This window comes from Giraffa tippelskirchi, chromosome 5 (assembly GCF_054371585.1).
Source record: "Giraffa tippelskirchi isolate mGirTip1 chromosome 5, T2T-mGirTip1v1.2.pri, whole genome shotgun sequence".
In the NCBI taxonomy this organism is placed as follows: domain Eukaryota; kingdom Metazoa; phylum Chordata; class Mammalia; order Artiodactyla; family Giraffidae; genus Giraffa; species Giraffa tippelskirchi.
The window spans coordinates 48297980-48313757 of record NC_137279.1 but is presented as its reverse complement, the minus strand read 5'-3'; the positions used below and the strand labels follow the sequence as shown (position 1 = coordinate 48313757).

Sequence of the window (15778 nt, the reverse complement as noted above, 5' to 3'; positions counted from 1 at the left end):
ATTCTCCTCCCAGGAAGAAATCCCTCCTGGGACCCAGGGAGAAAGGGAGCCCTGTGCTCTCAGCTCCAGCAGTCTGGAGTTGTCTCTCCTTGGCTGAGCTGACAGTGGAGAGAGAAGGAATAGTCTTGCTTAAACACCATGGACTGTCCTTTCTTACCAAATTTTGATAGATTTCTTGAATAGATCTTTCTTCATTGGCTGTTCGCTCTTAGGACCATTTCCATTTCCTTTTTTTTTTCATTTTCATTTTTTTTATTAATACTTTTAACCAGTTTTGTTGGAGAGTGGGACAGTGGAGCGTCTTACGTTGTCATGTTGGGAATGGATCTCTGATGCTATAGTTTATGCTATTAGCATAGTTGAGTGTTAGATATGCTATTCTCAGAAAGTTAATATGACTAGAGACAAGTCTTTCAAAAATTCCGAGGACTCATAACAGCAACTGTTGTCATAACAGCTGCTAAGAATAACATAATTGGAGAACAAAATGAATGAGCGGTAAGTTATTGGCTTAATTTCTTACTAGATGTAAAGACCTGCAAAAAAATTGGATGACAGGAAAACTATAATGATTGACTCAAATTTGTGATTTGACTATAGAGAGAGAAGAATTCTGGGAGCAAATGTGTGATTTCCATGCATTCCAGGACCACCACCATTATACAAGACCCTAAGAATCCAGGACATACGAAGATGTTTACTTTTGACCTGGCATATTGGTCTCACGATGGGTTTCAAAAGGATAAAGATGGTTTGTTTATTTCAGCTGATCCTGGCAGTAAATTTGCAGGCCAGGTAAATTACTTTAAAATAGCATCAATGGAATTTTTTTAAGTGTTAACAATATATTAGTACATTGATTTTTTATGAGGTCCAAAAATGTAGCTGTTGCCTAAATAATTTTTTAGACACTAAGTCTGTTATTTTTGATGTATTTACATGTTTTGAAAAAGGAATATTGGTCAAGTCAATTATATTTTCCTCTCTGATATAAGCAAAATAAGCCAAACTTGTGTGGCACTTGGCATTTGAATATTTTGGTTTATCAAGTATTTACCATGTGCCATACACTATTCTGCCTGAAAGCTGCTCAGAATTTGGTGTAGGGAGACAGGCAAAAAAGTGCATTCAAATGTTACAGTTTCTATAATAATATATGTGGGATACAACATGGTACAAAGGAAAAGTAGTCATTTCAAAGTGGATAGAGCTCATTAACCTGCCTAAATCTATGTAATTTCCATTTTGAAAAAATTTCAACCATAATTTCTCCAAGTATTTTTGGTCTCGCCTTATTCCTTCTATGACTCCAGTTACATGTATGCTTGAGGTTTTCCCACAAGTCACTGAGACTCTGTTCATTTCCTCCCAACCTTTTCTCTCTGTTCTTCTTGTCTACCTACTCATCTTTGAAAACTCAGCTCAAAGATTATAGCCTTTATTAAACCACCCCTAAAAATACTCTGTCAAATTGTTCTGACTTCACAAACTCACTGAAAGAATTTCATAGGTCTCCTTGGAATGCACTTTGGGAACCACTGTCCTAGAGCAATCAATAAAAAATTCAATGAACAAAAGTATAACTAATGAGTCAACCATGGGAAAATGAAATTATGAAAGAAACTTGGAGCATGGCAGGAAAAGAGTGGGAGGGAAAAACAAAGAGGAGATGAAATAAGCAGAATACAAATAGCAAGATAGTAGATTTAATCCCAACCATTGGTTATTTTATCAGGTGTAAATAAACATGCCAATTAGATGGTACAGATAATCAGATTGGAAAGGAAAAGCTGGATCCAACTATGACATCTTAAGTGTGTGCGTGCTCAGTTGCATCCCAGTGTTTGCAACCCCATGGGAATGTAGCCACCAGGCTCCTCTGTCCAAGGGATTCTCCAGGCAAGAATACTGAAGGAGGCTGCCAGTTCCTACTCTAGGGGAATCTTCCTGACCCAGGGACACAACCTGAATCTCCTGTATCTCCTGCATTGGCGGGCAGGTTCTTTATCACTGAGCCACCTGGGAAGCCCATATCTGTCTACACAAACACAATTTAAATATAAATAAATAGATACTCATGTTAACACTAAGAAGAAAAAAACTACAGATGCTATATTTACATCACACAAAGTAGACTTCAGAACAAGAAATATTTCATACATACCATCCTAAGCGGGTATGTACTTATTAACAGAACTTCAAAGTACACAAAGCAGAAGCTGATGGACACTGAAAGAGAAATATTCAAATCTACCATTGATTGGTGACTTCCTCACTCCTCTCTGAGTAAGAGCAAATAACCCCAAATCAATATTATAGAAGACCAGAACAATATTATCAACCTAATTGACAGCTATAGAACAATTTTGCTACCCTCCATTCAACCGCAGCACTACACACTTTTTTCAAGTGAGCATGGAACTTTATGGTAAATTATATTCTGGATCATAAAACTAGTCCCAATAGATGTAAGATAACTGAAATCATACAAAGTATCTTCTCTGACCACAATGGAATTATACTAGAAAGGAATGACTGAAAGTTATTAGGAAACTCCACTAATATTTAGAAAATGACAGTCTTCTAAATAATCCATAGGTCACGGAATAAAGAATATAGGAAATTAGTAAATTTTTTGAACTGAATGAAAACCAAAATATTTATCAAAATTTGTGGAATGCAGCCAAATCAGGGCTTAGAGCATTAAGTGAGAACATTAGAGAACAATCTCAAATCAACAGTCTAGGCTTCCTCCACCTAAGAATTTAGAAAAATCAAAGTATAGAAAAAACAAGAAAGGGACTAAAAAAGACTAATATAAGACAGTAAAATAATAGAGGAAAATCAGTGAAACCAAAACCTGGGAGAAAGGAGAAAAGATACAAAGTACGAAGATGAGAAATGAAACAGAGAAGTCGCTACATTCCTTACAGACATTAAAAAATAATAAGAGAATATTGTGAGCAACTTAATGCCAATAAACTTAACAACATAGATGAAATGGACACAATCTACTGAAGTCCACACAAAAATAGACAACTCAAGTGTCCCTATATCTATTAAAGGAATGTATAGTTTAGCTTCTGCCCCCAAAACCTAAGCCCAGAGGACTTTTCTGTGAATTCTACTAAAGGAAGAAATAATGATAATTCAGAAAAAAAAAAAAAATCTTGAAGATGATAGAAGGACCATTCATTTTTGAAGCCAATATTACACCAAAACCCAGCCAAATACTACAAAACACACTACAGATCAATACCCTTCTTCATGAACATAGACACAAACATTATTAACAAAATTTTAGCAAATAGAATCCAACAGTATATTTTTTAAAATACATTATTATAAAGTGGGACTTTATATCAGTTTAACATATGAATATCAATGTAATTCATCATATGAACAGAATCAGGAGGGGGAAAAAATATATGATCAGATGCAGAAAAAGCAATTGACGAAATTCAACACCCAGTCATGATAAAAACTCTCAGCAAATTTAAAATAGGAGGGAGCCTCTTAGAAATAGAACTTCCCTCAAATACATAAGTAAAATCACATTTGATGGTGAAACACTGAATGTGTTGCCCCTCAGAGTGGGGACAAGGCAAGGAGGTCCAATCTCATTATTTCTATATAACAGCCACTGCAGGCCCCAGCCAGGGCAATAAGGCAATTAATAGGAAATGAATGATACGCAGATTGAAAATGAAGAAGTATAACTACTTGCAGATAACATAATTATCTATGAAAAAAGCCCTAAGGAATCTGCCAAAAAAGAGGAGGAAAAGCTACTACAGTGAATAAGTTTGTTAACCAAGATCAATATACAAGAATTGATAGAATTTCCCTATGCTAAATGCGTGCTTAGTTGTATCCAACTCTTTGTGACCCAATGGACTCCAGCTCGCCAGGCTCCTCTGTCCATGGGGTTCTCTAGGCAAGAATACTGGAATAGGTTGCCAGTTTCTCTTCCACTGGATCTTTCCTACCTAGGGATTGAGCCCTCCATCTCCTGTGTCTCCTGTATTGGCAAGAGGATTCTTTACCACTGAGCCACCTGAGAAGCCATCTCTCTATGCTAGTAGTAAGCAACTGGAAATTAATATTGTAATTTATTTATGTAATTACATATACTTATAATCACATATAATTACAATAATATAATTGTAATTAAGATTGTAATATATTTACAGCAACATCAAAACCACGAAATGGTTAAATTTATAAAATCTATGCAAAATCTGTGCACTATAAAACATTAAGAAGAGGAAGACAAATAAATCAGAAGACTCAACATTATTAAGAAGTCAAATTGATCAACAGATTCAAAAAATCTCAACCAAAATGCCAATGGTAACTTTTTGTAGAAATTACACTATTTCAATAATTTACAATGAATTGTAAAGGACTTACAGTCCATGGGGTCGCTAGGAGTCGGACACGACTGAGCGACTTCACTTTCACTTTTCCCTTTCATGCACTGGAGAAAGAAATGGCAACCCACTCCAGTATTCTTGCCTGGAGAATCCTAGGGACGGCAGAGCCTGGTGAGCTGCCGTCTATGGGGTCGCACAGAGTCGGACACGACTGAAGCGACTTAGCATAGCATAGCATAGCATACAGTAGCCAACATTAACTTGAAGAACTGAAATCCACTGTAGATAGAACTACAATAATCAAGACAATGGATAAAGAAAATGTATATATATATATATATATATATATATATATATATGCTGTTCTGTGCTTAGTCACTCAGTCATGTCCGATTCTTTGCAACCTCATGAACTGTAGCCCACCAGGCTCCTTTGTCTATGGGATTCTCCAGGCAAGAATACTGGAGTGGGTTGTCATGCCCTCCTCCAGGGGATCGTCCCAACCCAGGGATCAAACCCAGGTCTCCCACATTGCAGGCAGATTCATTACCATATGAGCCACCAAGAAATATAGATGTATATGTACATACATATATAGACAATAGAATATTATTCAGCCATTGAAAAGAAGGAAATGCCACCATTTGCAACAACATGGATGGACCTTGGGGACATTATGCTAAGTAAAATAAGTTGGACAGAGAAAGAAATACTAAATGTGGAATATTTTAAAAAATGAACATGATAACAGAGAACAGATTGGTGGTTTCCAGAGGCAGGGGGTTAGTGTTGGGGGTTGGAGTTGAATGGAGTGAGACTGGTATATGGGTGAAATTGGTGAAGGTCATCAAAAGTTACAAACTTTTGTAAGATTTACAAGTCCTAGAGATGTAATGTATAGCATGGTGATTATACAGGTGCTTGCTTTATCACACTTTTCAGATACAGTATTAGGGCATTTTGTTTTTGTTTTCACAAATTGAAGATTTCTGGCAGTTCTGAATCAAGCAAGCCTAAGTCAATTGGTGCCATTTTTCAAACATTGCTCACTTCATTTCTCTGAGTCACATTTTAGTAACTTTCCCAAATATTTAAGACTTTTTCTTTCTATTTTTCATAGTAATCTGTGATCAGTGATCTTTGATGTTACAATTGCAAAAAGATTATGACTCTTTGAAGACTCAGATGATGGGTAGCATTTTTAAATTCTGATATATACGTTGGGTTTTTTTTAGATGTCATGCTATCTCACACTTCATAAATTACAGTATAAACATAACTTTTATGTGCACGGGAAAACAAAATAAAAATTGTGTGACTCATGTTACTGCATTACTTTCTTTATTGTGATGGTTTGGAACTGAACCCACAGTATCTCTGAAGTATGCCTGGAGTTAACAATCCAGCATTGTATATTTGAAGGTTGCTAAGAGAGTAGATCTTAAATGTTCTCATTGAAGAAAAAAATGTTTAATTCTGTGAAGTAATGGGTGTGAACTTCTGGTCTTCATTTCTCAATAAATTATTCTGGTAATCATTTCTCAATAAATAAATATATAAAATCATTATGCTATACATTTGAAACTATTTAATGTTATGTGTCAATTCTATCTCAGTTTTTAAAAGACAGTTTTAAAAGACTGCAAGAATTGTGATAGTTGACCTTGAACTTCAAGCGGTCTACTCGATTATGGAACAAAACATATCCAGCAAAACCACAAACCACTTTTAACACAATCGTTCAGTCACATCACCTTCTCCATACACTGCACAAAATTTTTTACTTTTCTTGAAATAATATGCACAATATGCCAAAATGTTGCTTTTATTTTTCCATCTTCAATATTTAAATGGTTATACAAAAATTCACCAATTTCTGGTAAGTTTTTCTAAATGCACGCTGAGATGAAGCTGTCACAATGCAATGTAACAAAATTGTTTCAAATGAAGTTAAAGACTATTAAGGGCTACTACAACCATCTTTCAGAAAAAAACAAATGAATGCTTTGGCCAACCCAATAGAAAACACTTTGGCTGATCTGTGTCCTTTGGAGCCTTGAAATTTTTGTCTAATTGCTGAATTTTAAAGACCTATCCCAGGTTTTGTGAAATACACAAGTCTATTACTGATGGGTACTAGCTAATTGAAGATCTGTGGTGATCCCATGGTGATCAGTACCTTCCAAACTGACAAATCTTTTTTTGGTTTCCAGCTTTATTCCATTGGTTCTAAGATAGCATCTGAGTTATATTTCAAGTAAGCTGAATGATACTAATTAAGGTGGAATTCATCAAAACCAGAATGTTAGATTTTAAAAGTACTGTGAAAAGTCTGTGCTGAACATAATACCTGCAATTTTCTTTCCAGAAAGAGGTTTTTCATGATCTTGGCAGGGGAATTCTGGACAGTGCTTGGCAAGGCTACAATACTACTCTCTTGGCCTATGGGCAGACTGGCTCTGGAAAAAGCTATTCCATGATTGGGTTTGGTGCAAATAAGGGTATCATTCCAAATGTGTGTGAGGAGCTATTTCAAGCAATTGAGAAGCGGGATGAAAATCAAGAATACCAGGTATGTATTATTCTAGAATCCCTTCTTAAAGGAAAAAATTTTGTTTTCATTTTGGAAATTCCTTGCCCCCAGTGGAAGTTACCAGCATATCTATTTCAGGATAATGTTAATTTTCCATACCAAAATCCTTACATCATTACAAAATCAAATAAAATGTTGAATTTTTCTGGTACTATGGAGGCAAACCCAGGAAAATATTTTTTAAAGGCACTTTGACTGTCATAGAAGCAGACATCCTAAATGATGACAGTAACAAGAGACCGCTGTTGAGTCTTATAACACAAAACCCTAGCCAACTCGTTTCTGGTTCCCTTTGCTCCCCTCTTCTATCAAGGTGTGTTCTCATCTTAATTTATTTTTATTTCTAAATTAAGAATATTATCTTGTTTCTTAATTGTCCTAACATAGTTTCTTACTTTCCCTAGAAGGTGAAATACCTATACACAGAAAACTATAGTACACTGATGAAAGAAACTGGTGAAGACACAAATAAGTGGATATGCATCACATGTTAGTGAGTGGAAGAATTAATATTATTTAAATGCCCATACTACTCAAATTTATCTACTGATTCAATACAATCCCTATCAAAAGTCTAATGGCAAATTTCACAGAAGTAGAATAATTCTAAAGTTTGTATAGAACTGCAAAAGATCCCAAATAGTCAAAACAATCTTGAGAAAGAAGAACAAAGCTGAAAGCATCACACTCCCTTATTTCAAACTATACTACAAAACTATAGTGATCAAAAAAGTATGATACTACACTGCTATATTTAAAATGGATAACCAAGAAGGACCTACTGTACAGCACATGGAACTCTGCTCAATGTTATGTGGCAGCCTGGATGGGAGGGGAGTTTGGGGAGAATGGATACATGCATATGTACAACTGAGTCCCTCTCTGTTCACCTGAAACTATCACATCATTAATCAGCTATACCCCAGTACAAAATAAAAAGTTTTTTAAAAAGTGAAAAATAATTACAGTGTTCTTTAATGTCAATTACTCACTTTTTCAAAAAGTGTTTTTTATGAAGTTTGCTCTGATTTTATCTTTTTCTTTCAGTGGTAGGCTTTTAAATAATTTCTCTGGAATTATATTTTCAAATATTTAGGAATTCATTAAATTTTTAAATTAAAAAAGTATGGTACTTGTACAAAAATAGACACAGAGATCAATAGAACAGAACGGAGAGCCCAGAACTCATACATATATGGATGATTATTTTATGACAAAGGAGTGAAGAACATGCAGTGAGAAAAGGAGAATCTGTTCAATAAACAGTGTTGGGAAAATTGGCTAGTCACATGCAAAAGAATGAAGCTAGACCACTATCTTATATCACAGGGCTTCCCTGGTGGCTCAGATGGTAAAGAGTTTGCCTGTAATGCAGGAGACCCAAGTTCAATCCCTGGGTCGGGAAGATCCCCTGGAGAAGGAAATGGCAACCCACTCTAGTATTCCTGCCTGGAAAACTCCATGGACGGAGGAGCCTTGTGGGCTACGGTCCATGAAGTTGCAAAGAGTCGGACATGACTGAGTGACTAACACTTCACTTCATCTTATACCATACACAAAATTAACTTAATATGTATTAAATACTTGAATGTAAGACTCAAAACCGTTCAATTTTTAGAAGAAAGCATAGGCAGTAACCGCACTGAAATCAGTCTTAGCAACATTTTTGTGGCTCTGACTCAAAAGTAACGGAAAGAGAAACAAAAATAAACAAACGAGATCGATAAAATGAAAAACCTTTTGCACAAAGAAGGAAACCATCATTAAAATGAAAAGGCAGTCTATTGAATGGGAGAAGATATTTGCAAATCATACATCCAATAAGAGGTCAATTTTCAAAATATATAAAGAACATATACAACTCGACAGCAAAAAAAACAAACAGCCCAATTTAAAAATGGGCAGAGGACCTGAATAAGCACTTATCCAAAGAAGATATACAGATGACCAACAGGGACATGAAAAGATGCTCAACATCACTAATTATTAGCGAAATGAAGTTCAAAACCACAATGAGGTATTGTTACCAAAAGTGGGGTAACTGTTTGCTACTCAAAAAGCCAATATAAATGGCTGCACAATTTTTTTTGTTTGTTTTTTATCTTCATGAAGTAAAGTGAAGTGAAAGTTGCTTAGTTGTGTCTGATTCTTTGCTACCCCATGGACTATACAGTCCATGGAATTCTCCAGGCCATAATAATGCAGTGGGTAGCCTTTCCCTTCTCCAGGGGATCTTCCCAACCCAGGGATCAAACCCAGGTCTCCTGCATTGCAGGCGGATTCTTTACCAGCTGAGCCACAAAGGAAGCCCAAGAATACTGGAGTGGGTAGCCTATCCCTTCTCCAGTGGATCTTCCAGACCCAGGAATCAAACCAGGGTCTCCCGCATTGCAGGCGATTCTTTACCCCCTGAGCTATGAGGGAAGTTCGTTTATCTTCATACTAATTTGTTTAATTGGTTGATCCACAGCCTTTATTATATGTTTACCTTTACTAGTGGGATTTTTCGCTTCTTATAGATTCTTACTTGTTGTAGCCTTTTCTTTTTCCACTTAGAGAAGACCTATTAACATTGTTTTTAGGGTTGACTTAGTATTGATAAATTCTTAGTTTTTGCTTGTCTGGAAAGTTCTGGAAATGGAGGGGCTGGGGTCAGAGCCAGGTGTGAGCTGAGGCTTCTCCTCTGCTCTGTGGCTGTCACTGCCCAGTAGGGGGCAGCATCGAGTCCCAAGCTGCCAGAGCAGAAGCCTGGAGGGCTGGGTCCCAGTTGGCTCCTGTGTTCTAAGTGTGTGTTCCCCCTCCCAGCACCAGCACCCAGAGGGCGGCAGTGCTGAGACAAGATGGGGTGGAGTGGTTGCTCGACTCTGGCTGGGGTGGGGGTGGGGGGCACGCCAGGGTAGTTGCAGGAAACTGACCAGAGTCCCATGCAGTTTTAATCTGCTTTCTCTGCCTTGTTTCTGGGGTGAGCTAGTGTGGGCACATTCTTATGACTGGAGTCTAGGTTGCTTACAGCCCTCTGTCAGTCCCACTGGTTTCTGGCCCCGCTAGGGGGACTCATCCTCCTGGTGACAGATCCCGGGCTGGGTTGCCCATTGTGTTTTCATACCTCTCACTCCCTTCAAGCCCGTAATATCTCTCCTCTTTCTGTCCCTCCCAGGGGAGCAGACCCCAAACTGATTCCATCTCTTCCTTTCCTACCTAATTCTGTGTGGATCTCTTCTACAGCCTTGGTTGTGAAACTGTCTTTCAGCCAGTTTCCAGCTAAATTTTGGTGAGAATTGCTCCACATGTGGAGAAGGCAATGGCACCCCATTCCAGTACTCTTCTTGCCTGGAAAATCCCATGGACGGAGGAGCCTGGCGGGCTGCAGTCCATGGGGTCACTGAGTCGTACACGACTGAGCTACTCCACTTTCACTTTTCACTTTCATGCCCTGGAGAAGGAAATGGCAACCCACTCCAGTACTTTTGCCTGGAGAATCCCAGGGACGGGGGAGCCTGGTGGGCTGCCGTCTATGGGGTCGCACAGAGTCGGACACAACTGACGAGACTTAGCAGCAGCAGCAGCAGCTCCACATGTAGATGTGTTACTGATGTGTGAGTGGAGGGAAGTAAGCTTCATATCCTCCTACTCTACCATTTTGACCTTCCCTCCCATTTGTTCATTTTAAAACTGTGATGCTCTCTGAAGCTAGCTGGAAGTTCTTGGGAGGTGGGGTTTGACTGGCAAGACTCACTGAAGGGTGACTAACAGACAAGCCAGCTTTTCCCAAGGAGGGTATGGTGGCAGCAAAATGTCAGTATCTCAGAGCCTTTTCTCTAGACTACAGTCACTCAGATTCCTCCAATCTTCTGTTTAGGAGGTAGGAGCTTGGCTAACATTACTCCAAATGCATGGTAGGGTAAAGACCAATCTTTTTCTCTGCATATGTTCAGATTGGAGAATGAACAATAAAGAAAAAACTTTTTTTCTGTTCACAGTCGAGACCAAAACACACACACACACTTTTTTATCTGTTTTTAGTTTATATTAAGAACTTCCTCCATATCATTAAAATTATTTCAGAATCCTATATTGCATGTGAAATTGAGTTTCAGTATATTTAATATTTAGCTTTTTCCTTTGTTGTACATTTATGTTGTTTCCATAGTCCTTTTTTTTTCCCCCAAAGGTGACCGTTTCAAGAGAATCTTCATTTACTTTATGCTCTTTCCTATACAGGTTACATTCAGCATGCTGGAAATTTACAACGAACAGGTAACAGTGATTATATTTTCTGACAGACAATTCTGAGTGATTCTCTGCAGCTTAAAAAATGGCAGGGGCTTCCCCTCATCCATCCTACAGATAAAGTCAACACCTGTTAGCCTGACATCGGCTGTCTAGCCCTAACCTACCTCATTTTAGCTAGGTTCCACTTCATCTTATGTCCTTCTATCTCTACATGCTCCATGCATCAGCCACATGGAAACTGTCTCCGTTTCCACAATATGTCCTTCTCTCCTATATCTATTCTTCCTCTGCTTGGAATACGCTTCTTGGTTTCTCTGGTCTTAGAGAAACCACTGAACTTCAAGTCCAGTTCAAATGTCAGCTTATCTATACATCCTAAAGCAGTTGGCTTCAGTACAGGGGTTGACAAACTCTATCTTCAAAGTACAGACATAAAGTATTTTAGACTTTGAGGGCCTTAAGTCTCTATCACAACTACTGTACTCTGCCCTCAGAGAGCAAAAACGGCCACAGCTGAAGTGTAAGTGAAGTGTAAGTGTAAGTGAGCTGTGTACCAATACAACTTTGTCTATAGACACTGAGGCTTGAATTTCACATAATTTTCATGTGTCACAAAATATTTTTCTTTTGATTTTTTTCAGCCATCTAGCAAATCTGCTTGTAGTTGGAATACGGTTTCAGATCCCAGCTCTCTCAGTTACTAGCTTTGTGACTTTGGACAGTTACTTTATCTCAGAGCTCAGATTGCTTATTTATAAAGCAAAGAATTTAAAATAAGACACAACCGGGGACTTCCCTGGTGGTCTAGTAGCTAAGACTCCGCACTCCCAATGCAGGAGGCCAGGGTTTGATCCCTGGTCAGGGAACTAGAGCCCAGATGCTGCAACTAAAAATCCTGCATGCTGCAATGAAGATCAAAGATCCCCCATGCTGCAACTAAGACCCAGCACAGCCAAATAAATAAATATTTTTAAAAATAAATACAACACACTAGACTACACATTGAGACATAGTGCTAAGCAAATACTAGGTATTCAGGAAGTCCTTTTTCATTCTACCCTTTCCCTTTGCCCTTATGTTATAAAATTTTCTTTCTATATTTCTATTTCCAGAACAAAGGATTACACCTTTCTATTTGCAATACTTAGTATAATATTTGGTTTAAAATGGATGCCCCTAAGGTTTGCTGAATAGATAAATTCACAAAGGTATCTATAATTGTAAGCTTCTTAAGGGCAGTTTCATATCCTAAGATTTCTTATATAACTCCAAGCACTATCCAAAGTTTTGCACTTAATCATTGCTAAATAAACATTATTGATGAAATAAATCCATCCATGTTTTTCTCTTTATATTAAGGAGAGAAAATACCCATTTTTTTTCTCAAATGCTTCCATGAGCCATTTTTTTATTGTTGAAGGTTGATAGCAAATTCAAATGGGTTGTTATGCTAAGGTCACTGATTAAGTTTGTATTTCTTTCAAAGTGATGGGCCTGGAAGACAGTATGACTCCTTTATTTCATACCAAATAGGAGGACAGCGTCAGTTCATTACCAAGTTCAGATAGAAGGAACAGGGAAATGGCATCACATTGTGGGCCCCCTACTGATACCTGTTAATGAAGATAATCTCTCTGGAATTTTGTTTCCTCATCTCTAAAATAAGGACATGGACATGCTTATAACCTCATGTCTCACCAGCTAGGAGTCTCTGGTATTTTTCCAGTAGTACTTCAATAGTCAAAGTGAAGTTTATTAGATACTTTTAATGTTTCAGACATCACACTAGACTCTGAGGATGAATAAAACCTAAGACATGATTCCTGCCATGGAGAAGCCTGGTGGGAGATTTTACATCCTCTCTAGACAGTAATAAAACAAATCATGTATGCTGCATGAATGGTAAAAAGGCATAGAGGGGAGAGCAACTAATACCACCTGCGATTGTTGGTGTTGTTTGTAAACAGAGGAGTTAGACTGGATCTTGAAAGATGCTATGAGTTTGGTGAGGCAGGAGGAGGGCTGGGGGCACTTTAGGTGGCATGATTAGTACCAACAAGTCCAGGGATAAGTGAAAGCACATGGTGTTTAAGGGAACAGTGAGGGCTCCAGGTAACCAGAGTTAGAAGCATGCAGGGAGGTGAGAATGGGGAAGCCTCAAGAGATGGAGCTAAACATCAGTTGCCAGAAGGTAAAGGCCCTTTGGTAGGCAATGGAGCATCAGTGAAGGATTCTAAACGGGGAAATGAGAGAATCAGCCTGGGGTTTAGAAGATTTCTCTAGCAGCAGAGTGAAGTTGTATTTGAAGGAGTGCCAGATAGAGGCAGAGCTAGGAGAGTCCCATAGGGGCTGAAGTGAGTGAGGAAGGTCTCATGATAATCACTGACTCAATCTCAAGGTACTACCTGGAGAGTCCAGTGCCAGGAACTGCCCTCATCTCTAGGCCCTCACACTTCCATTCTATCCGGCTAAACCTACTTAGCTTTTTTTCTAATGAGCCCTATTCAGGCATATCTTCAGCCTTAGATGCTGCTTCTTAACAATTTGTATCGCCCAGTGAAAGTTATAGAAAAGGCTTCCTAGCTAAGGCAGAGTTCAGTTCAGTTCAGTCGCTCAGTCGTGTCCGACTCTTTGCGACCCCATGAATTGCAGCACGCCAGGCCTCCCTGTTCATCACCAACTCCTGGAGTTTACCCAAACCCATGTCCATGGAGTCAGTGATGCCATCCAACCATCTCATCCTCTGTTGTCCCCTTCTCCTCCTGCCCACAAGCCTACCCAGCATTAGGGTCTTTTCCAATGAGTCAACTCTTCACATGAGGTGGCCAAAGTATTGGAGTTTCAGCTTCAACATCAGTCCTTCCAATGAACACCCAGGACTGAGCTCCTTTAGGATGGACTGGTTGGATCTCCTTGCAGTCCAAGGGACTCTCAAGAGTCTTCTCCAACACCACAGTTCAAAAGCATCAATTCTGCAGCGCTCAGCTTTCTTCACTGTTCAACTCTCACATCCATACATGACCACTGGAAAAACCACAGCCTTGACTAGATGGACTTTTGTTGGCAAAGTAATGTTTCTGCTTTTAAATATGCTACCTAGATTGGCCATAACCTTCCTTCCAAGAAGTAAGCGTCTTTTAATTTCGTGGCTGCAATCACCATCAGCAGTGATTTTGGAGCCCAAAAAAATAAAGTCTGACACTGTTTCCACTGTTTCCCCATCTATTTCCCATGAAGTGATGGGACCAGATGCCATGATCTTAGTTTTCTGAACGTTGAGCTCTAAGCCAACTTTTTCACTCTCCTCTTTCACTTTCATCAAGAGGCTCTTTAGTTCTTCTTCACTTTCTGCCATAAGGGTGGTGTCATCCGCATATCTGAGGTTATTGATATTTCTCCCGGCAATCTTGATTCCAGCTTGTGTTTCTTCCAGTCCAGCGTTTCTCATGATGTACTCTGCATATAAGTTAAATAAGCAGGGTGACAATATACAGCCTTGACGTACTCCTTTTCCTATTTGCAACCAGTCTGTTGTTCCATGTCCAGTTCTAACTGTTGCTTCCTGACCTGCATACAGGTTTCTCAAGAGACAAGTCAGATGGTCTGGTATTCCCATCTCTTTCAGAATTTTCCACAGTTTATTGCGATCCACACAGTCAAAGGCTTTGGCATGGTCAATAAAGCAGAAATAGATGTTTTTCTGGAACTCTCTTGCTTTTTTGATGATGCACCAGATGTTGGCGATTTGATCTCTGGTTCCTCTGCCTTTTCTAAAACCAGCTTGAACATCTGGAAGTTCATGGTTCACGTATTGCTGAAGCCTGGCTTGGAAATTTTGAGCATTACTTTACTAGCGTGTGAGATGAGTGCAATTGTGCGGTAGTTTGAGCATTCTTTGGCATGGTCTTTCCTTGGTATTAGAATGAAAACTGACCTTTTCCAGTCCTGTGGCCACTGCTGAGTTTTCTAGATTTGCTGGCATATTGAGTGCAGCACTTTCACGGCATCATCTTTGAGGATTTGAAATAGCTCAACTGGAATTCCATCACCTCCACTAGCTTTGTTCATAGTGATGCTTTCTAAGGCCCACTTGACTTCACATTCCAGGATGTCTGGCTCTAGGTGAGTGATCACACCATCGTGATTATCTGGGTCATGAAGATCTTTTTTGTACAGTTCTTCTGTGTATTCTTGCCACCTCTTCTTAATATCTTCTGCTTCTGTTAGGTCCATACCATCTCTGTCCTTTATCGAGCCCATCTTTGCATGAAATATTCCCTTAGTATCTCTAATTTTCTTGAAGAGATCTCTAGTCTTTCCCAATCTGTTGTTTTCCTCTATTTCTTTGCATTGATCACTGAGGAAGGCTTTCTTATCTCTCCTTGCTATTCTTTGGAACTCTGCATTCAGATGGGAATATCTTTCCTTTTCTCCTTTGCTTTTCACTTCTCTTCTCTTCCCAGCTATCTGTAAGGCCTCCTCAGACAGCCATTTTGCTTTTTTGCATTTCTTTTCCATGGGGATTTTCTTGATCCCTGTCTCCTGTACAATGTCAGGAACCTCTGTCCATAGTTCA

The 15778-nt window shown here is 38.8% G+C and overlaps 1 protein-coding gene across 1 annotated transcript in view; it reads left to right on the top strand.

Moving 5' to 3' along the window:
* LOC145505125 (kinesin-like protein KIF28P) overlaps positions 1 to 15778 on the top strand; it is a 69300-nt gene that overhangs the window by 7411 nt on the left and 46111 nt on the right. Inside the window, exons 2-4 of the mRNA XM_081486895.1 lie at positions 601 to 795; positions 6745 to 6948; positions 11191 to 11226. Coding sequence (XP_081343021.1) covers positions 601 to 795; positions 6745 to 6948; positions 11191 to 11226 — 435 coding nt within the window. The remainder of the gene's footprint in view (positions 1 to 600; positions 796 to 6744; positions 6949 to 11190; positions 11227 to 15778) is intronic.